Source organism: Bos indicus, chromosome X (assembly GCF_029378745.1).
Source record: "Bos indicus isolate NIAB-ARS_2022 breed Sahiwal x Tharparkar chromosome X, NIAB-ARS_B.indTharparkar_mat_pri_1.0, whole genome shotgun sequence".
Classification (NCBI taxonomy): Eukaryota; Metazoa; Chordata; class Mammalia; order Artiodactyla; family Bovidae; genus Bos; species Bos indicus.
Window position 1 is genome coordinate 60569775 of NC_091789.1, and position 23605 is coordinate 60593379.

The 23605-nt window shown below is 41.7% G+C and overlaps 1 protein-coding gene across 1 annotated transcript in view; it reads left to right on the forward strand.

Annotated features, from left to right (window-relative positions):
* Positions 1–9993: 9993 nt before the first annotated feature.
* NCBP2L (nuclear cap binding protein subunit 2 like) overlaps positions 9994–23605 on the forward strand; it is a 36466-nt gene continuing 22854 nt past the window's right edge. Inside the window, 3 exon segments of the mRNA XM_070785043.1 lie at positions 9994–10026; positions 10082–10387; positions 10390–10618. Coding sequence (XP_070641144.1) covers positions 9994–10026; positions 10082–10387; positions 10390–10618 — 568 coding nt within the window.

The window sequence follows — 23605 nt, forward strand, 5'->3', positions numbered from 1 at the left end:
GGTTCGGTCCCTGGGTCAGGAAGATCCCCTGGAGGAGAGCATGGCTACCCATGCCAGTATTCTTGTCTGGAGAATTCCATGGACAGCGGAGCCTGGTAGGCTACAGTCTGCTGCTGCTGCTGCTGCTGCTAAGTCGCTTCAGTCGTGTCTGACTCTGTGCAACCCCATAGATGGCAGCCCACTAGGCTCCTCTGTCCCTGGGATACTCCAGGCAAGAATACTGGAGTGGGTTGCCATTTCCTTCTCCAATGCATGAAAATTAAAAGTGAAAGTGAAGTCACCCAGTCGTGCCCGACTCTTAGCGACCCCATGGACTGCAGCCCACCAGGCTTCTCCGTCCATGGGATTTTCCAGGCAAGAGTACTGAAGTGGGGTGCCATTGCCTTCTCCGAGGCTACAGTCTATGGGGTCACAAAGAGTTGGACACGACTGAGCAACTAACGCTTTCACTTTCATGGATATTGTAATAGGCATTTGTAAATGGTGGGCATCAGACATTGCTAGCTAGCCCTATTAACTCAAGAGTTCCCCTGTTTATTATATAATCAATCTTCTTGCTAAACACTTCAGTGAGAAGGCACACGAGTCGTTTGCTTTTTCCATGGTTCTTTGTTATTAGCTTTCCACCTCTCTCCATCCTGGGGATCCTGTTTTCACTAGTCCTTTCATTTAACCCAATACAGTAGTCTTCTCCCTCTTCATAAGGAAAAACTGTGTGGTACTTTCCTGAAGCTTTGATCTCCTCTTGAAAGAAGGAGGTAAGGGCAGAAAGAAGCCAACTGAACCTGGAAGCTGGCTGTCAGGGTGTGGGAGTGAGGAAGATGGGGGCCAGGATGATATTTTCTGTCTTCTCTGAACTGAGAATCCAGGCGAATTACAGACATCAAGGCAAAGGAGGGTAACCACCTTGCGGAGATAACTTGTAAGGCTTCTATATTGTTTGTAGATCCCAAGCTACTGATTAGGGGCCCCTAACTTAATATAGTAGAAAAATGGTTTGTGTTGTTGTTGTTGCTGTCTGTTAATATCTTTCCCAAGGTGAATCTCCCTTCCTGCACTAGCTTTTTAAATCTTGATGCTGTGCACTCAGATTGATCTATTTACCCTACCTTCCACTCCTTGGAGCATTCTCATTTACCTTTCAGCCACCTCTGGAATTGTGGACTCGGTTTATCTAGCCCTTTGTCACTGCTCTATATGTTGATATTCAGGAAGCCTCTAACTTGTACACAGGCTAGGATCTCAAAGTTCACTCTGGAGTCAATTGTTTGGAAGGTGACATGCATTTTTCCATAGGAGAAAAAAATTGTTATAAATGGTAGTTATATTTCCAGATCAGACCATAAAAGACTTTTTAAAACATTAATGTACTAGAACTGTGGGCCATTTGTGATGAAAAAGTAGAAAATCTTCCTAATTCAGCAAAAACAGGAAGATAGTCTAAGGGAATAATTCTTAGTGTGACTGCTGGCTGGCACTGGAATCAAGGAGGTTGAACTAGATGAGGAAAATGGAGAATTCACTCCATTTTGGAGGCTCTCAAGGGGACTTATCGGGGACTTGGGAAGGCTACACTAGTTCTTTATTATTTCTAACTTCACTTCAAAACTGATGGCTTTCAGTAATAATGACTGCTATGTACTGAGCATCTACTGTGTGACAGACCTTGTGGTAGACAATTTTCATATTTCTCTTCATTTCACCCTCACAACAGCATGCGTGGGTGCTAAGTCACTTCAGTTGTGTCCAACTCTTTGCCACCCTATGGACTGTAGCCCGCTAGGCCCCTCTGTCCATGGGATTCTCCAGGCAAGAATACTGGAGTGGGTTGCCATGCCCTCCCCCAGGGGATCTTCCAGACCTAGGGACCGAATGCAAATCTCTTATATCTCCTGCTTTGACAGGCAGTTTCTTTACCACTAGCACCACATGGGAAGCGCCCTCACAACAGCACTATGAGGCAAATGGTATAATGACCTTTATTTTACAGATGAGGGAACTGATGTTCAGAAAGGTCCATAAGCTTGATGAAGGTTATTCACACAGTATAATGGGAAACCGAGTCAGTGGTTTCCCACCCCACAAATTCATGCTTTATAATGTGTTACCTGGCCACTCTTTTCTTTTCCTTATCTGGGCATATCATGAGCACTAAGGCTACCAGCCATAGAGTTGCTTGTTAGCTTACAATGTAAACAAGGATCAGAGAAACCAAGAGAGGTGGAGGGAGGGAGAAAAGGAAGGAGGAAAGGAGAGAGTTTTGCTAGGCAAAAGTTCACCTAAGAAACCAGTGCTTCTCACTGTACTGTGCATACAAATCACCTGATACTTGTTAAAATGGTTATTCAGCAGGTCTGGGTTGGGGCCTGAGCTCCTGCATTCCTAACAAGCTCCCAGGTGATGATGCTACCCTTGGTCCATGGGCAGCACTTTGAATTGCAAGACCACACAGAGCCAATGATAAGCAAGCAAACATATTAAGCATCATTAATTCCTTGTTACGAATTTAATCGAGATCAGCTTCTATCAGATCAGATCAGTCGTTCAGTCGTGTCCGACTCTTTGCGACCCCATGAATCACAGCACGCCAGGCCTCCCTGTCCATCACCAACTCCCGGAGTTCACTCAGACTCATGTCCATCGAGTCAGTGATGCCATCCAGCCATCTCATCCTCTGTCGTCCCCTTCTCCTCCTGCCCCCAATCCCTCCCAGCATCAGAGTCTTTTCCAGTGAGTCAACTCTTGGCATGAGATGGCCAAAGTACTGGAGTTTCAGCCTCAGCATCATTCCTTCCAAAGAAATCCCAGGGCTGATCTCCTTCAGAATGGACTGGTTGGATCTCCTTGCAGTCCAAGGAACTCAAGAGTCTTCTCCAACACCACAGTTCAAAGGCATCAATTCTTCAGCGCTCAGCTTCTATGCTAAACACTTATTATTCTCTTTTCGCCTGTAGGCTGTCATAGGTCATTGTCTCTGCTTTGGGTCTGCCTGTCTGTTTCAACTTATGCTCAACTGCTTTTTAAAATAGAAGTGTTAAAGACATATGAGCATCTTTTACAAATACTTGGAGCCCTAAGCAGCCTCAATCAAGCATTACTTTCTCTTGGCCCAAGCCATATCTCTGGCCATGAGGTCCAAACCTCAACAGCTACTCTCAGCTTTCTCTCTCCTGCTAGGAACAGTCTTATACGGGTGAGGCATGTAACACTGCTGTCCCAGCTCTTTCTAATTTCCTTCCTCAAAGCTACTGCCTTCATCTGCAGCAGGAAACAGCATGGCTTTTTGAAGAGTCCAAATCTTTATTTCTTCCGCATAGTTGAAATAATACCAAGCATTGATTTAAGGCAGCCATTGAAAAAGTTCTTTGCAGAGTACTCCTGCTAATTCCAGAAGACTAGTAAAATTTGTTTCCCTGGAAGATTGTTTGATTTATCTTGCCACCTTCTCTCCTCCCTCCCCTTAGGATTTGATTGTGATCATTTTGAGCCATTCTTCAAGTTTTTCTTCTATTTTTAGATGCTCTGACTCATTCTTCCCCAATACCAAGAGGCAGGGAGGGCCTTCTATTCTAGCCAAGCTCTACTTTATAAAGTAGGAAATAGTCTCTCACAATGTCTACAAATCAACTTGATGATCTGTGGCCCGAAATAACTCCATTGCTTTTCCATCTTCTCTCTCCAACTGTGGCCTCTCTGACTCCCTTTTCAGGTAGGTATTCATCCAATCTTCACTTGAATATACTAGGTAGGTTCACATTTTGCCATTGGATAAATGAAAAGCCATGCATAAAAAAGATTTGCAGTCTTCTCCTTGTAACTTCTATCCATTAATCTTACTTTGACCATAGGGAGCAGAAATAACCCTTCAAATGTATCATGACACTAGCCACATCTTCCTGTAAAGGTTAACTATCTCTTTGCTAGACTAAATATGCCCAGTTGCTAATCAATTCACTATAGTTTGTAAATGCTAATGTTAAAATAAGGCACCTAGGAGTGGGTGTAGTGTGGTTTGAACTGAGCTTAGTATATTAGGACTGTTCCTTCTTATGATCTTCTAATGTGATTTTACTATTGTGTTGGCTTTAAAAAGTCACTTCTTCACATTTGTTGAGAACCTCCTTTGGGTCCAGGAGATGGCATAGCTACCTTCTTCCCAGGCTTCTTCCTCATATCCACTGCCCTCCAGGTCTCTCACTTATTGAGGATCTCGGCATCTCACTTATAGTCTCCCCAACTCTGGCCCTTATCCTGAGTGACTTTAATGTCCTTGTAAATGACCCATGTCCACGTTTCATCCTTTCCATTTCCTACCCTCACCCCACCCTGCCACAGAGTTGCATCCCTACATGTCCTACCTCCTTTCTTCTTACATTGCAGAAACTGCTTATGATTTGGAGCCTATTCTCTCTCACCTCCTTGACCTCTCTTCTTCAGTCATCACCTCACTCATCTGTATCTTCAACCACTCTTTGTCTTTTTACTGGCTGTTTCCCCATCAGCATTTAGATATGCACGACTTTCTCCTGTTACAAAATAAACAGACATGGACCTAGACATTATCATACTAAGTGAAGAAAGTCAGAAAGACAAAAATCCTATGATATTACAAATATATGGAATCTAAAAAATTGATACAAATGAATTATTTACAAAACAGAAACAGACTCACAGACATTGAAAACAAACTTATAGTTGCCAAAAGGGAAAGGTAGGGGGAGGGATAAACTAAGAGTTTGGGATTCATAGATACAAACTACTATATAGAAAATAGATAAGCACAAGATCCTACTGTATAGCACAGAGAACTATAGTCAATATCTTATAATAAACTATAATGGAAAAGAATCTTAAAAAGAATATACATATATTTGTATGTATACATTCATATGGGCTTCTCTGGTGACTCAGACAGTAAAGAATCCACCTGCAATGCAGGAGACCTAGGTTCAATCCCTGGGTTGGGAAGATCCTCTGGAGGAGGTCATGGCAACCCACTCCAGTTTCTTGCCTGGAGCATTCCACGGACAGAGGAGCCTGGTAGGCTACAGTCCATGGGGTCTCAAAGAGTTGGACATGACTGAGCAACCAACACAACAACAATACATACATGTATATACATACATACATAATATATATATGTTAGTATGCACGTGTATATATATGTGTATATATGTGTATACGTGTGTGTGTGTGTGTGTGTATATATATATATGTGTATATATATATATGTATATATATATATATATATATATATACTTGAATCATGTTGTTGTATACCAGAAACTAATACAGCATTGTAAATGAATTATACTTCAATTAAAAAAAAAAAAGAAGCTAACTCTCCTTTGGCTCTATCTTTAACTGGTGCTCACCCTATTTCTTTCCACCCACTATCACAGATGCCTTTCAAAAGAATAGTCTACACTCATTATCTCCATTTCCTCACCTCCCATTCAAAAGCCAGCCCTGCCTCCCTCCACATCCACCTCCCCCCCACCACCCAGTCTGCCTTTTCTGATCCCAGAACACCACTGTTACTGCTCTTGTTAAGGAAACTAATGACATCCTGATTGCCAAATCCAATGAACAATTTTAAGTCTTTGTTTTAACAGACCTCTGTTTTACTGGACATCGTGCTGCTGCATTTAACATCTCACTCTCACTCCATTTCTGTCCTCATGCCTCTCTTGAAAGTGTCTACTCCTTGGCTTTGGTGCTGCTGCTCCTCTCCTGATTCTCCTCATTCTTCCCTAGTTACTCCTTTATATGCTTCTTTGTGGACTCTACCTCTGCCACCCTTTAAATGCTGGTCTTTCCCAGGATTTTTCTGATTCTATACCTTTCCCCAAACTGTAGAAAATTCTTCAAGAGATGGGAATACCACACCACCTGACCTGCCTCTTGAGAAACCTGCATGCAGGTCAGGAAGCAACAGTTAGAACTGGACATGGAACAACAGACTGGTTCCAAATAGGAAAAGGAGTACGTCAAGGCTGTATATTGTCAGCCTGCTTATTTAACTTATATGCAGAGCACATCATGAGAAACGCTGGACTGGATGAAGCACAAGCTGGAATCAAGATTGCCAGGAGAAATATCAATAACCTCAGATATGCAGATGACTCTACCGTTATGGCAGAAAGCAAAGAACTAAAGAGCCTCTTGATGAAAGTGAAAGAGGAGAGTGAAAAAGTTGGCTTAAAACTCAACATTCAGAAAACTAAGATCATGGCATCCTGTCCCATCACTTCATGGCAAATAGTTGGGGAAACAATGGAAACAGTGACAGACTTTATTTTCTTGGGCTCCAAAATCACTGCAGATGGTGACTGCAGCCATGAAATTAAAAGACACTTGCTCCTTGGAAGAAAAACTATGACCAACCTAGGCAGCATATTAAAAAGCAGAGACTTTACTTTGCCAATAAAGGTCCATCTAGTCAAGGCTATGGTTTTCCCAGTGGTCATGTATGGATGTGAGAGTTGGACTGTGAAGAAAGCTGAGCACCAAAGAATTGATGCTTTTGAACTGTGGTGTTGGAGAAGACTCTTGAGAGTCCCTTGGACTGCAAGGAGATCCAACCAATCAATCCTAAAGGAAATCAGTCCTGAATGTTCATTGGAGGGACTGATGTTGAAGCTAAAACTCCAATACTTCAGCCACCTGATGTGAAGAACTGACTCATAGGAAAAGACCCTGATGCTAGGAAAGATTGAGGGCAGAAGGAGAAGGGGATGACAGAGGATGAGATGGTTGGATGACATCACTGACTCGACTGACATGAGTTTGAGCAAGTGCTGGAAGTTGGTGATGGACAGGGAAGCCTGGTGTACTGTAGTCCATGGGGTCGCAAAGAGTCAGACATGACTGAGCAACCGAACTGAACTGAACAGTGTTTTAAGGACTGTGAAAAGTGAAAATGAAAGTCTCTCAGTTGTATCCAACTCTTTACAACCGCTTGGACTGTAGCTTGCCAGGCTCCCCTGTCCATGTGATTCTCCAGGCAAGCATACTGGAGTGGGTATCCATTCCCTCTTCCAGGGGATCTTCCTGACCCAGGGATCAAACCTGGATCTCCTATGCCTCTGGCATTGGCAGGCAGATTCTTTACTGTCTGCGCCACCAGGGAAGCCCCTTTAAGCACTATGATAGGTGTTTTCCCCTATGACATTGTTACAGCACTTGCTTCAAGGTACATGTTTTGATCCCCAGTTTACAGATGAGGAAACTGAAATCACTATGGTTAACTGCTTTACTGAGGGTCACACTGATAATAAGTCGTGAAGCTTAGGTTTGAACTGAGGTCTTTTGACTTCAAAATTTATGCTTGATTCATGACACTACAAGAGTCAGCCTGAAATCAGGAGATGCAGGTTTGATCCCTGGGTCAGGAAGATCCCCTGGAGAAGGAAATGGCAGCCCATTCCAGTATTCTTGCCCTGAAAATTCCATGGACAGAGGAGCCTGGTGGGCAATAGTCCATGGGGTTGCAAGGAGTAGGACATGACTGAGCAACTAACACTTTCACTGTTTTTTCTACTTTTCACAACACTACATTGGTTAAAAGGGGTGTCTCCACTGCTGACTTCCAGGCAAGGTATTCTCCAAGGTTGACTTGAATTCCTAGTGCTAGTACCTAGTGCTCACTGTTCCCCAAGGCAGCCATTCCATCTTTGGACATCCATATTCTGACCATTTTTAAAGCTCTTGTTTGTAGGAAGCCAAAATTACAAATGAGCTGAACAAGACACAGCCAAGAATAGAGCTTTTTGGCTCACTCCTACAACTTCCCTTCATGTATGATACCAAATCATTCATTTGTTCAACTAGTTACAGGCTCATCGCAACAAACAGCTGGGGCACCCAGCCTATATTTTACTATCTTATCAACAAGGAAAATATGGGAAACTTTGCCTAATGCCTGGATGAATTGCAATCCACTATAGATATCATAGTCTCTGATCGGCCAATCTAGTAACCAGATCCAAAAAAAAAAAAAAAAAAAAGGAAATGAAGTCTGGGAGGGATATTTGTTTTTAAAAGGGGCAATTTGTCAATGACTCAAAGTAATGAGTTTCCAGCAGAAAGTTTCCAGAGTTTCAAACGTCACTGAAAGGCTGTCAGGAAGATTTGGGGGCAGTGGGCTTCCTGCTGCTGCTGCTGCTACTGCTCTTCAAATGACATCTAAATAAGCAGAGGCCCCCATTTTTATTGCTTTGAATGGTACAGCACTGTTGTTTGCACCTGGTTTTATTTAGGCTCCCATTTCAGTTTTCTATGCTTTTATTTTTCTTTGAGTTTTACTCTTGCACATGTTTCTTCTGTCTGGCTTGTTCCCTAAATTTCTATATTCTCCCCTCCCCCAAAACACACACACACACATGCACACACCCTCCTTGTCATTTGAGAATCAGTGTACCCAACCTTCCCTCTGGACACCCTCTCTGGTGCCTCCAAACTGAATAACTGTTCCTCCTCCTGTGTGATGTAGTGGAAAGTGCACACAAAGTCTATCACAAAGTCGATGCCCAATAAACATTTGTTTCATTCTCTCTTTCCCCATGTATATCATTAAAACAGTATGGATCACACCATATTGTATTCTCTTGTTTACTTGTCCCCTGCAATCAGTCAATTCTGAACTCATGCGTTCTTTCATTCAAGAGGTATTTATTTCATGTTTACTGTGTGTGCGAGTCATTGTTCATGCTAGTTGCTGGGGATACAATAATTTCTGAAAATCATACTTACACTGTCTTTTTCATTTTTTCACTCATAGCACTTTGCATAGTGCCTGGCAAATAAAGATTGCTCATTGTAGGTTTGGTAAGAGAATGCATTTCCTCAGAAGAGTTTCTCCAAGTGTGGTCCCTAGACCGTTTGCATCTAGATCACTGAAGGGCTCAGGTTACATGTTAAATGTCAGTTCTTGTTCTAGATCTACTGAGTCAGAATCTCTTAAGTGTGGACTTCAGGAAGCTGCATTTCAGTCTAGTTTGCAGATATTTCTTTCCCACTAAAATTTGGGAACCACTGCAAAATAGGAGTCAGGGGAGGGGGGAGAACTAATGCATATTTTTGGAAAGTGTAGCTAAACCCAGTTGAATCATGTTTAATGTCTCCAACTACAGTAAGAACATTTAGTAAAGGGGGAAAAAGGCATTCATTAAAATTATCTGGGAAGGGTTTTTAAATAGACTTGGAATATTCAATTAATTATATTAAAGTTCTAAAGTCTAAGATAATAAGTGAAATTATTGCTAATAAAATCTAATCTTAATTTAGATCAAAGTTTGTGATGCCAGAGAGTTTTCATTTTTATATAATTACTTGTATACTGAGGGCTTCCCTGATAGCTCAGTTGGTAAAGAATCCACCTGCAATGCGGGAGACCTGGGTTCGATCCTTGGGTTGGAAAGATCCCCTGGAGAAGGGAAAGGCTACCCACTCCAATATTCTGGCCTGGAGAATTCCATGAACTGTATGGTCCATGGGGTCTCAAAGAGTCAGACACGACTGGGTGACTTTCACTTTCCCTTTTCACTTCACTTGTGTACTTGATAATGTATAGAGATTTTGCCTAATTCAACAGTATAATATAGTGATTGCCATATTATAGGCCTGAATCACAAATTTGTTATTTTAAATTATGAGAGTATGTCACAACTATATTGGTGCTTTGGCCTTTGGTTAGGTATGTTTTATCTGATGCATAGTCCTTGATCAGGAATGGTGGTAGTGTTCATTCTCCATGAAAATTTGATTCATTTTACCATTTTATGCTGTATTTTCCTGGAGGGTACTGTTATTAAATGTGTTCTTTGGTAATAGATGAGGTATGTACAACATCTGAGTCAACCTAAGGCAGCATAACTTCCCTTTCAGGAAGACTTGCAAAACTGGATTTTATGACCGTGTTCCTGGGACTTGGAACTTACCAATTTTGGTTTGCCTTGATGTGATTTTCACAGTCAAGAGCTGAAGTTGTCTATGCCTCTGGATGCAAACCTCAAATACACACAAGTTTGTATTTTAGTTTCCCTCCTTGTAACTTTACTTTCTTTAAAATTTAATTTAGGGCTTCTTTGGCGGTGTCACTACTGCTAAGCTGAATCAGGAACCGCCCTCATGGTGCCCACATGGCGCCACGTCCAATGACCTAAGCATTCTGTGCAATGACTCCTCCCTGGAGCTGAGCGAGTACTGGGACCAGAAGTTTAGTGGTGACAACGATGAGCAAGAAAGATTACTGATGGAAAGCTCCACACTTTATGTGGGGAATCTTTCCTTTTATACAACCAAAGAGCAAATATATGAGCTCTTTAGTAGGTGCGGTGACATCGAGAATGTTTATATGGGCCTGGATAAAATAAAGAAAATGGGCTCTGTGGTTTCTGTTTCGTAGAATACTTTAACAGAGCTGAGGCCGAAAATGCCATGCAATTTCTAAATGGCACCAGCCTAGATGACCATATTATCTGCACAGATTGGGATCTAGGCTTTAGAGAGGGCAGACAATATGGCCGTGGTCAATCTGGGGGCCAGTTAGGAGATGCGTTTCATGACGACTTCAATGTTGATAGAGGAGGTTTTGGAAAACAGGCTCAGGTCCCTGGTAGGAGAGGAATCCATTCAAAAAGTCTTTGTTAAAGAACAATGCCAGGCCAGCAAACAGCCCATTTCATAACAAATTTAAATTACTTTATTTGCTGGGCAGAAGCCCTATTGATGTATTTTTCTCTCTGAAATGATATTAAATGGTGCAAACAAAAATAGTCTCTTGTTCTTATCTTAATTTTGAGACTGGTTGTCAGGTTACCAGTTTGATCATCAGGTGGTCAAAAGTGAAATGTCCTTCAGGAATAAATTAGCTATGTGAGATATGAGTCATGAAAAGTACAACTTCCCATTCAGGAAGATTTCAGATGACCATGTTCCCAGAACCTGAAATGATCATTTTGTAGACTTTGCATAAAATAAAGTCAAATAATTGGAAACAATTTAAAAAGCCATTAAAGGAATGTAAGCACATTATTATAAAGTATTAAAAAAAATCCAGAGGAGACTATAAGGAAAGCAAAAATCCTTCTGTCCCTCCTCTTCCTACCCTAGGCCTATTCCCTGGGTAATAACTTTCAGTTATTTTAGCAGCATGTTTTCGTATCTTATGGCAGAAAGTGAAAAAGAACTAAAGAGCCTCTAGATGAAAGTGATAGAGGAGAGTAAAAAAGTTGGCTTAAAGCTCAACATTCAGAAAACTAAGATCATGGCATCCCGTCCCATCACTTCATGGCAAATAGATGGGGAAATAATGAAAACAGTGAAAGACTTTATTTTTTTGGACTCCAAAATCACTGCAGCCATGAAATTAAAAGATGCTTGCTCCTCGGAAGAAAAGCTATGACCAACCTAGGCAGCATATTAAAAAGCAGAGACATTACTTTACCAACAGAGGTCTGTCTAGTCAAAGCTATGGTTTTTCCAGTAGTCATGTATGGATGTGAGAGTTGGACTATAAAGAAAGCTGAGCACCAAAGATTGATGCTTTTGAATTGTGGTGTTGAAGAAGACTCTTGAGCGTCCCTTGGACTGCAAGGAGATCCAACCAGTCCATCCTAAAGGAAATCTGCACTGAATATTCATTGGAAGGACTGATGCTGAAGCTGAAACTCCAATATTTTGGCCACTTGATGCAAAGAACTGACTCATTGGAAAAGACCCTTATGCTGGGAAAGATTGAAGGCAGGAGAAGGGGATGACAGAGGATGAGATGGTTGGATGACATCACTGACTTGATGGACATGAGTTTGAGCAAGCCCCAGGAGTTGGTGATGGACAGGGAAGCCTGGTATGCTGCAGTCCATGGGGTCACGAAGAGTCAGACATGACTGAGCAACTGAACTAAATGACTATGGTATCTTTCCTGGTAGTTTTCTCCATATTTCTAAATAACACGACTACTTACACTGTTTATTTTAATTTTAAATGTCATCTGTTGACTTTCTGCTTTCAGAGATGAGGATGTAGCTCAGTTACACCCCCACTGGCGCTTCTCTTCTCTCAATTCTCTCAATATAGTTTACAACATTTTACTTACATTTTATATTGTTAAAACATAGGTTAGGTTATGCTGCAGTGACAAACAACCCCAAAAGCCTTAGTGGCTTAAAATCACTGAAGTCTGTTCCTCAAACTACATTCTCATTGCTGATTGCCTGGGGGTTCTGCTCCATGCCATGATCATCCTCCTCTGGGGGCCCAAAAGGCTTATCAACTATCAGTCATGTGAATCAGTTATGGTAATTCCCTCTTTATTGTTAGTGATTGGTTTAGGAATCCAGGCTTAAGCCAATCAGAGGTTTACAATCCCATGAGATTAGTTATTAATAAGGCCATAGGTGGACAATGACCAATGGGGACCCCAGTAAGACAGAAATGAAGGATTTTTAATTTATATTTGAATGAACCATTGGCTTTCTCCTTCCCACTGCATATGAATAAGTATGTGTACAGTGATTGCTACAAATGGCCTTCTTACAACCACAAGAGAAACAAGCCCAAGATGAATTGGGCTCTTTAGATGATGGGAAGAAGAACCAAAGCAACTGTGTCTTTCATGAAATTACCCAGATGCTGAATCAACTAGCCTTGTAGCACACACTATGTCTGGATATCCTATTATGTGAGGTAATACAGTATTTTATTCTGTAAACCAGCTTGTTGACATGCAGCTGAAAGTACTCTGATACCGATTACTTTTTCTTAATTTTATTCTTGTATAAAGGATTTAAACTGTTTTCTTATGAACCCAAACATACCTCTCCAGGGTTCATGACCTTTCATCTGGGAATTTCTATAAAATCCCCATCTTACTCTTGATTTCTTCACCCTGTGTCCTGATGTTATTCTCATCAGTAACATACTTTCCTGAGTAGGAGAAGAAAGGGAATGTCAATTTTTATGACAATTAAGTTCTGGGCATTTTGAGGGAGGATTTAAAACACAATTTCATTTATTCTTAACAACTCTATGCCCCTTACATAGATGAGAAAACAGAGGCTCAGAGAGGTAAGGGCACCAACTAGTAAGTGGCAGAGCTGGGGTTCAAACCAAGGAGTCTCCATTGAAGGTGGTGTTAAGCAGGGTACTCTATTATCTCTTTCCCTTATATGCAGTCAGGACGGGAGGTCCAAACCTCTATTAGAGTTTTCTTTCTCCAGAAATTGTCTCACTGACTACATCATATCTGAGCTCTCTTTCCCTCAAGCAAGCTTCTCGAGCCTTTCTGTCTTGATGTCGAGGACTCCACCCGGCCATATTTATTTTTACTCTCTGGGAGAAAGAGGAGCACCTGACATGCATTTCTGGCCAATTTAGCTTACTCTGCCTACAGCAATCGGAGAAGGCAATGGCACCCCACTCCAGTACTCTTGCCTGGAAAATCCCATGGGCAGAGGAGCCTGGTAGGCTGCAGTCCATGTGGTCACTAAGATTCAGACACGACTGAGCGACTTCACTTTCACTTTTCCCTTTCATGCATTGGAGAAGGAAATGGCAACCCACTCCAGCGTTCTTGCCTGGAGAATCCCAGGGACGGGGGAGCCTGGTGGGCTGCTGTCTATGGGGTCACACAGAGTCGGACACGACTGAAGTGACTTAGCAGCAGCAGCATACAGCAATGGAGTTTACTGAGTTTTTAGTATCTCCTCTTTGCAACTTCCCTAAAACAGAAAAAGAGACTTTTCAAGTCATGGGATTAAAATTTTGTTTTTATCACAGGATGTTTCTGGAGGAGTACCTTGGCATATCTCCCAGCCACTCCTCCTAGTGGCTACCCACTTAGCCTGCTCCCAAATATGTCTTTAAGCATTTGACAATGTCTTATGAAGCATACTGTCAGTTAAGTTAAAGGAACTTTCATACTGTGTGGCTAGAGGACTCTTCCAGTAGTTCTTACAATATAACATATTCTTGAAAATCATGTTGAATAAATCAGTAGACTAAAGGATAAAAATCACATGATTATCTTAATAGATGCAGAAAAAATATTTGAAAAAAATTCAATTCCCTTTGCACGACAAAAATGACCAACAAAATAGGAATAGAACAGAACTTCCTCACTCTGATAAAGGGTATCTATGAAAACCCCATAGTCAATGGTGAAAAACTGAAAGTTTTCCCTCTAAGATCAGAAACAGTAGACTTTTGTTCAATATTCTGCTGGAGATTTTAAGCTAAGACTAATTAGGCAAGAAAATGAAAGAAAAGTCATTCATATTGAAAAGGAAAAAGTAAAATTCTTTATTTGCAGGTTGCATGATCTTGTAGAGAGAAAATCCCAAGGAGTCCACTAAAAAGAGAACTACTAGAGCTAATAGCTCAGCAAAGTTGCAGGAGATAAAATCAATATACAAAAATCAATTGCACTTCTATGAACTGGGAATAAAAAAATCCAAAATGAAATTAAGAAAGCAATTCCATTTAAAATAGCATAAAAAGGAATAAAATACTTAGGGAAAAAACACAAGAAGTGTCTAATTTGCACTCTGAAAACTACAAAATATTGTTTGAAAGAAATTGAAGAAGGCTTAAATAAATGGAAAAAGTATCCCATATTGGAAGACTTATTAATATTGTTAAGAGGACAATATCTCTCAAATTGATCAGTAGCTTAAATCCAATTCCTATTGAAACCCCAGCTGGCATTTTTTTTTTTTAACGAAATTGACAGACTGATCCAAAAGCTCATATGGAAATGTAATAGAATAGCTAAAAAACATCTTGAAAAAGAAGAACCAAGGGGAGCAGTCCTAAGATGGCAGAGGAATAGGATGGGGAGACCGCTTTCTCCCTCTCAGATTCATCGAAAGATCATTTGAACGCTGAGCAAATTTGAACGCTGAGCAAATTTGAACGCTGAGCAAAACAACTTCTGAATGCTGGTGGAGGACACCAGGCACCCAGAAAGGCAGCCCATTGTCTTTGAAAGGAGGTAGGACAAAATATAAAAGATAAAAAGAGAAACAAAAGAGTTAGGGATGGAGACCTGTCCCAGGGAGGGAGTTGTGAAGGAGGAGAAGTTTCCAAACACCAGGAAACCCTCTCACTGGCGGGTCTGTGGGGAGTTTTGGAATCTCAGAGGGCAACATAACCGGGAGGGGAAAAAACACCCACAGATTACGTGCCTAACCACAACTCCCAGCAGAGAAGTAGCCCAGACACTCATGTCCACCACCAGCAAGCAGGGGCTGAACAGGGAGTCATGGGTTGCATGCTTAGGGTAAGGACTGGGCCTGAATGCCCTGAGGACAATCTGAAGGAGCTAACATGAGATAGCAACCCAAACTGAGATAGCCAGAGAGAGAGAATAAAAAAAAGAGAGAGAGAGAGAGAACTTTCCCACGAAAAGCTCTAACCTAAGGAACTGCTGGGTCCATTCACAGAACAAAGGACTGAGTGAATACCAGAGAAGAGCTAGCTGGCTGTGGACTGGCCCATCCCCCACCAGAGGCAGAGAAGCGGGCAAGCGACAGTCAGAGCCAAAAGGTGAGGGGCAATCTCGGCCCCAGAGACGGCATCCTCTACCAAACTGTGAGCAGGCTCCCAGTTGCTAACCAAGTCTTCTTGGGATCTTGGATGGTTGACATCCACCAGGAGGGTCGCAGCCAGAGATCAGCTCCCCAGAGGAGACACATGGCACACCTGAGACGGTGCTCCCACTGCACACCCAGGAAACTGAGCGACTGGGACTGGGGAGGTGATAAGATGCACCATCCACCTGGGGAGAGTGTGCTTGCCAAGCACCTGGTCGCCTGAGATGCTCAGACCTGGGAAGGGCACACAACACAGTCCCAACCTAGTCTGCCTTTGTGGAGTACCTGAGAACCTGAACCTGAGCGGCTTAGACCTGGGAGTGCACACAACCCAGGGCCAGCTTTAGACAGTTCCCCTGCAGAGCAACCTGGAGCCTGAGCAGTGTAGACTGGGAAAGCACACACGCCTTGAGTGGGGACAAACCCAATGTAGCCCAGACACTACAAGCATTCCCCACACACACCAGTGGGATTTGTTTGCAGTGTTCCTCCCTCCCCACAGCACAACCGAACAAGTGAGCCTAAATAAGTGTCCACCTTCACCCCCTTGTGTCAGGGCAGAAATTAGACACTGAAGAGACTTGCAAACAGAGGAAGACAAAATAAACAAAGAAGAGGGAACCGCTTTGGAAGTGACAGGTGCAACAGATTAAAACCCTGTAGTTAGCACTGACTACATTGGAAGGGGCTTATAGACCTTGAGAAGAAGTATAAGCTGGAACAAGGAACTGTCTGGAACTGAACTGACCCCACACTGCCCTCAACAACTCCAGAGAAATTCCTAGATATTTTTATTATTATCATTTTTTAAACATTCTCCATTCACCTAGATGTTTTATCATCAGTGTAGTGTGGATGGACAAGTCTTGAGGCTACTGTAAGAATAAGACTGAAAACCAGAGGCAGGAGGCTTAAATCCAAAACTTGAGAACACCAGAAAACTCCCAGCTCCAGGGAACATTAATCAACAAGAGCTCATCCAAAAGCCTCCATACCTACACTGAAACCAAGCTCCATCCAAGAGCCAACAAGTTTCAGAGCAAGACATACCAAGGTAATTCTCCAACAACGCAGGAACATAACCATAAGCATTAAAATACAGGCGGCCAAAGTCACACCAAACACATAGATACCTCAAAACTCACTACTGGACACTTCATTGCACTCCAGAGAGAAGAGATCTAGCTATACCCACAAGAACACTGATGCAAGCTTCCCTAGCCAGGAAACCTTGACAAGCCACTCATCCAACCCTACCTACAGGGAGGAACCTCCACAATAAAGAGGAACCATAGACTTCCAGCATACAGAAAGGCCACCCCAAACACAGCAATTTAAACAAGATGAAAAGGCAGAGAAATATTCAGCAGGTAAAGGAACATGATAAATGTCCACTAAACCAAACAAACAAGGAGGAGATAGGGAGTCTACCTGAAAAAGAATTCAGAATAATGATAGTAAAAATAATCCAAAATCGTGAAAACAAAATGGAGTTATAGATAAATAGTCTGGAGACAAGGATTGAGAAGATGCAAGAAATGTTTAACAAGGACCTAGAAGAAATAAAAAAGTCCTGGGTGTTCATTGGAAGGACTGATGTTGAGGCTGAAGCTCCAATACTTTGGCCACCTGATGCGGAGAGCTGACTCATTTGAAAAGACCCTGATGCTGGGAAAGATTGAGGGCAGGAGGAGAAGGGGACGACAGAGTATGAGATGGTTGGATGGCATCATTGACTTGATGGACATGGGTTTGGGTAGACTCCAGCAGTTGGTGATGGACAGGGAGGCCTGGCATGCTGTGGTTCATGGGGTCGCAAAGAGTCGCAAAGAGTCGGACATGACTGAGTGACTGAACTGAACTGAATAGCCAACGAAACAACTGACAAAGAATTAATCTGAAAAATATACAAGCAGCTCATGCAGCTCAATTCCAAAAAAATAAACGGCCCAATAAAAAATGGGCCAAAGAACTAACAGACATTTCTCCAAAGAAGACATACAGATGGCTAACAAACACATGAGAAGATGCTCAACATCACTCATTATCAGACGAACGCAAATAAAACCACAATGAGGTACCGTCTCATGATGGTCAGAATGGCCACTATCAAAAAGTCTACAAACAGAAAATGCTGGAGAGAGGTGTGGAGAAAAGGGCACCCTCTTACACTGTTGGTGGGAATGGAAACTAGTACAGCCACTATGGAGAACAGTGTGGAGATTTCTTAAAAAACTGGAAATAGAACTGCCATATGACCCAGAAATCCCACTGCTGGGCATACACACCGAGGAAACCAGAGCTGAAAGAGACACTTGTACCCCGATGTTCATCACAGCACCATTTACAATAGCCATGACATGGAAACAACCTAGATGCCCATCAGCAGTCAAATGGATAAGAAAGCTGTGGTATGTATACACAATGGAATATTACTCAGCTATTAAAAAGAATGCATTTAAATCAGTTCTAATGAGGTGGATGAAACTGGAGCCTGTTATACAAAGTGAAGTAAGTCAGAAAGAAAAACACCAATACAGTATACTAACGCATATATATGGAATTAAGAAAGATGGTAACAATGACCCTATATGTGAGACAGCAAAAGAGACACATATGTAAAGAACAGTCTTTTGGACTCTGTGACAGAAGGCGAGGGTGGGATGATTTGTGAGAATAGCATTGAAACATGTATATTATCATATGTGAAACAGATCGCCAGTCCAGGTTCAATGCATGAGACAGGGTGCTCAGGGCTGGTGTGCTGGGATGACCCTGAGGGATGGGATGGGGAGGGAGGTGGGAGGGGTGTTCAGGATGGGGAACACATGTGCACCCATGGCTGATTCATGTCAATGTATGGCAAAAACCACTACAATATTGTAAAGTAATTGGCCTCCAATTAAAATAAATAAATTAATTGAAAAAATAAAGTCTGGGAGAGGTGGAGGAAAAAAAAAGAAGAACCAAGTTGGAAGGCTTACATTTACTGATTTCAAAACATACTACAAATAAACAGTAAACAGGACAATGTTGTACTGACATAAGAATAGACGCATAGATCAATGGGGTGCCCTGGTGGCTCAGATAGTAAGGAATCTGCCCTCAATGCAGGAGACCCTGGTTTGATCCCTGGGTCAGGAAGATCCCCTGGAGAAGGAAATGGCAACCCACTCCAGTATTCTTGCCTGGGAAATCACATGGACAGAGGAGCCTGGTGGGCTACAGTCCATGGGGTCACAAAGAGTCAGACACAACAGAGTGACTAAGCACCTAGTGCTCAATTCTGCCCACCTGATAGATCAAGTAGAATAGAATTGAGAGTCCAGAAGTAAACTTTCACATTTACATCCAAATTATTTTTGTCAATGAGGGAAAAGATAGCCTTGAAAGCAAATGGGACAGGAACAACTTTAAATGGATATCCACATGCAAAAGAGTAAAGTTGATTATCATACACCATACACAGAAATTAATTTTAAATGGGTTAGATAGCTAAAACTATAAAACTCTTAGGAGAAAACATAAATCTTCAAGACTTTGGCATAGGCAATGATTTCTTAGATATGGCACCAAAAGTCAAATAAAAATTAGATAATTGAATATCATCAAAAATTTAAAACTTTTCTGCTTCAAAGGACACCACTAGAAAAGTAGAAGATAATCCACAGGATGGGAGAAACATTTTGTAAATCATATATCTAATAAGGAACTTGTATCTAGAATATATAAAGAATTCTTACAATTGATCTAAAAAGACCAAAAAATTTTATAAATGGGCAAAGGAGATGAATAGACATTTTATCCAAAGAAGAAAAACCCATGGTCAATAAACACATGAAAAGATATTCAGTATCCTTAGCAATAAGAGAAATGCAAAGCACAGCCACAGTAAGATACTACTTCACAAACAGTTGGATGGCTGCAACCAAAAGTCAGATTCTCATAACAAATGTCGATGAGGATATAGAGAAACTGGAACCCATATACATTGCTGATGGGAATATAATGTGGTATGGTTGCTTTGAAAATAGTCTGGTAGTTCCTTGGAATGTTAAACAAAGTGTTACCAAATGACCTAGTAATTCTTCTCAGAGTTATATACCCAAGAGAAATGAAAACATGTACACACAAAAATTTGTACATGAATGTTCATAGCACCATAAATTAGAGCCCAAAAGTGGAAACCACTCAAACATCCATCTACTAATGAATGGATAAATAAATGTGGTATATCCATACAGTAAAATATCATTTGGCCTCAAAAAGAAGTGAAGTTGCGCATGCACATTATCCTGAGAGACACCAGTAAAAAATGAAATGTGAAGTGTCCACAGTAGATAAATCCATAGAGACAGAAAAGCAGATTAATATTTGCCAGGATCCAGGGAGTTGGTGGGGAATGATCACTATTGGGTATGAGATTTCTTTGGAGGGTAGTGAAAATGTTCCAAATTGATTGTAGTGATGTTTGCACAACTCTGTGAATATATTAAAGCCTTTAAATGCATGAATTGTTTGGTATGTAACATATCTCAATAAAGCTATTTTTAAAAATCACATTGAATAAAAATGTGTTGGATATGAACAGATACAGGGATAGGCAGGCTATTTTATCTGTGTATATCCTGGTAGTATTGAAGGCTTCTTCAATTTAAAATTTCTTACATAAGGCTTACCTTCCCTATAACCCTACTTTTACCCGCAACCCACCCTCTTCCTATTTGCATTCCTTGATGGGTTTTGCTATTGTACTAGCACACCAACACTTTCCTTTGTGGAGAGGGAGGATGCATATTTAGTCAGATACTTGGATTCATTTCTATATTCTGTTCTAGGACAGCTGTCCCTTTGTCCTGGAAAGGATAGGGCACTGGACCAATATCTGATCTCAATCCAGGGATAACTGGAAAGGATATATAATGCTACCTTTAAGTCACCTCCTCCCTGAAAGACACTTTCTCTGTCCTCTTGATGCTCTCGGATTGATTTATTTATTTGCAACTGGACAATGAGATTTTCATCTTTACCAAATTTCCAGACTGAAACCACTCCACCCAGAACTTTAACTAGCTGTCCCCAGTGGGTATAAATTGGGCACAAGATACAAAATAATGAGTTGAAATGGCCTTATACCTCACCACATGTGTGGATGCTAAGTCACTTCAGTGTGTCCAACTCTTTGAGACCCTATGGATTATAACCCGTCAGGCTCCTCTGTCCATGGAATGTCCTCTGTCCATTCTCCAAGCAAGAATATTGGAGTGGGTTGCCATGCCCTCCTCCAGAGGATCTTCCTGACCCAGGATCGAACCCATGCTTGTTACATCTCCTGCATTGGCAGGCGAGTTCTTTACCACTAGCGCCACCCGGAAGCCCATCTCACCTCATAGGATCTCAAATTTGATCTCATAGGAGTCCCCTCAAACTCCCTTATTGAGATAACCCATGCTTTTCTCTAAAAAGCACAATGTTTTATTATATATGTTCATTTGCTGGTGGGGAGATAAGATCTGTGGGCTTCCCTGATAGCCCAGTTGCTAAAGAATATGCCTGCAATGCAGGAGATCCTGGTTCAATTCCTGGGTCAGAAAGATCCACTGGAGAATGGATAGGCTACCCACTCCAGTATTTTTAGGCTTCCCTGGTGGCTCAGCTGGTAAAGAATCCGCCTGCAATGCGGGAGACCTGGGTTCGATCCCTGGGTTGGGAAGACCCCCTGGAGAAGGGAAAGGCTACCCACTCCAGTATTCTGGCCTGGAGAATTCCATGGACTCTATAGTCCATGGGGTCGCAAAGAGTCAGACATGACTGAGCAACTGTCACTTTCTTTAAGATAAGATCTGTAGATAACAACTTATTCAAGGCTTACCAAGAAATCAGGGAGATGAAAAGGAGGGAAAACTAATGAGTTACAAATTCTTTAATATTCTTATAGTATATATCTAAGTATCTATAATATATATCTAAGTATCTATGTGTTTAGGTTTCACTATTTTTTAATTCATATTCATTAAATAATTACTGACTTTCTAGTATGTGCCAGCCACTCTGTAGGTTCTGGGAGTATCAGATCAGATCAGTCGCTCAGTCGTGTCCGACTCTTTGCGACCCCATAAATCGCAGCACGCCAGGCCTCCCTGTCCATCACCAACTCCCGGAGTTCACTGAGACTCACGTCCATCGAGTCAGTGGTGCCATCCAGCCATCTCATCCTCTGTCGTCCCCTTCTCCTCCTGCCCCCAATCCCTCCCAGCATCAGGGTCTTTTCCAATGAATCAACTCTTCACATGAGGTGGCCAAAGTATTGGAGTTTCAGCTTTAGCATCATTCCTTCCAAAGAAATCCCAGGGCTGATCTCCTTCAGAATGGACCGGTTGGATCTCCTTGCAGTCCAAGGGACTCTCAAGAGTCTTCTCCAACACCACAGTTCAAAAGCATCAATTCTTTGGTGCTCAGCCTTCTTCACAGTCCAACTCTCACATCCATACATGACCACAGGAAAAACCATAGCCTTGACTAGACGAACCTTTGTTGGCAAAGTAATGTCTCTGCTTTTGAATATGCTATCTAGGTTGGTCATAACTTTCCTTCCAAGGAGTAAGCATCTTTTAATTTAATGGCTGCAGTCACCATCTGTAGTGATTTTGGAGCCCAAAAAAATAAAGTCTGACACTGTTTCCACTGTTTCCCCATCTATTTCCCATGAAGTGATGGGACCGGATGCCATGATCTTAGTTTTCTGAATGTTGATCTTTAAGCCAACTTTTTCACTCTCCACTTTCACTTTCATCAAGAGGCTTTTGAGTTCTTCTTCACTTTCTGCCATAAGGGTGGTGTCATCTGCATATCTGAGGTTATTGATATTTCTCCCAGCAACCTTGATTCCAGTTTGTGTTTCTTCCAGTCCAGTGTTTCTCATGATGTACTCTGCATATAAGTTAAATAAACAGGGTGACAATATACAGCCTTGACGAACTCCTTTTCCTATTTGGAACCATAGTAATGAACAAAATGGACAAAATTCCCTGCCTTCATGGATTTTGTATCCTAGAAGGAGAAGACAGACAACAAGTACATGCAATATACATGTTGGGTGGTGATAAGTTCTGTCTGTTCAGTTGCTCAGTTGTGTTGACTCTTTGTGACCTCACTGACTGTAGCCCATCAGTCTTCTCTGTCCTTGGGATTTCCCAAGCAAGAATACTGGAGTGGGTTGCCATTTCCTTCTCCAGATAAGTTCTGTAGTGTTAAAATAAAACACTCTTTAGGGAATGGGTAGATGGGATTTCAATTTAGAGTGGTCAGCAAAGGCCTCACTCAGAAAGTATCTCTTGAGGAAAAATCTTTAAGAGGTGAAAGACTGAGCCATTTGGATATTTGAGTGTGGTAGATTGTATGACTGTAATAATCTCTCCCATTCAGCATACCCGCTTTGTAATGTGACTTTTCTGCTCCTTCTATCAAGAATTGGAACTTTCCCTCTTCTTCTTGAATCTGGGATGGTCCTATGATTTGCTTTGAAGGGGACAGGAATGATATGTAAACTTGTCAGTGCTAGGTCTTAAGAGATTTTGCAGCTTCTTTGTTTTAAATTATTTATTTTAATTGGAGGATAATTACTTTACAATATTGTGATGGTTTTTGTCATCCATCTTCTGTTTTTACCCTCTGAATGTGGCTGCTATATAGAGAACTCCAAGCTTTCCTGATGTAGAAACAGGCCACAAGGAGAATTAAGGTGCCCCAGTTGGCAGCGAGCACAAAGGTTCCAGTCTTGTGAGTGGGGCCATATTGGATCCTCCAGAATTAGTCAAGCAGCTCCATCCAGCATCATGTGGAGTAGAGATGAGCCAGTCCCACAGAATTCTGCCCAAAGAGGAGACCAACAAAAAGGTAAATAAATGGGATAATTATAAATTATAGTAAGTTCTACCAAAGAAACAAATAAGAGGTTAAGAAGGAGAATAATACAAGGGGCCTAGTTTATTTAGAAGCACTTCCCTGAT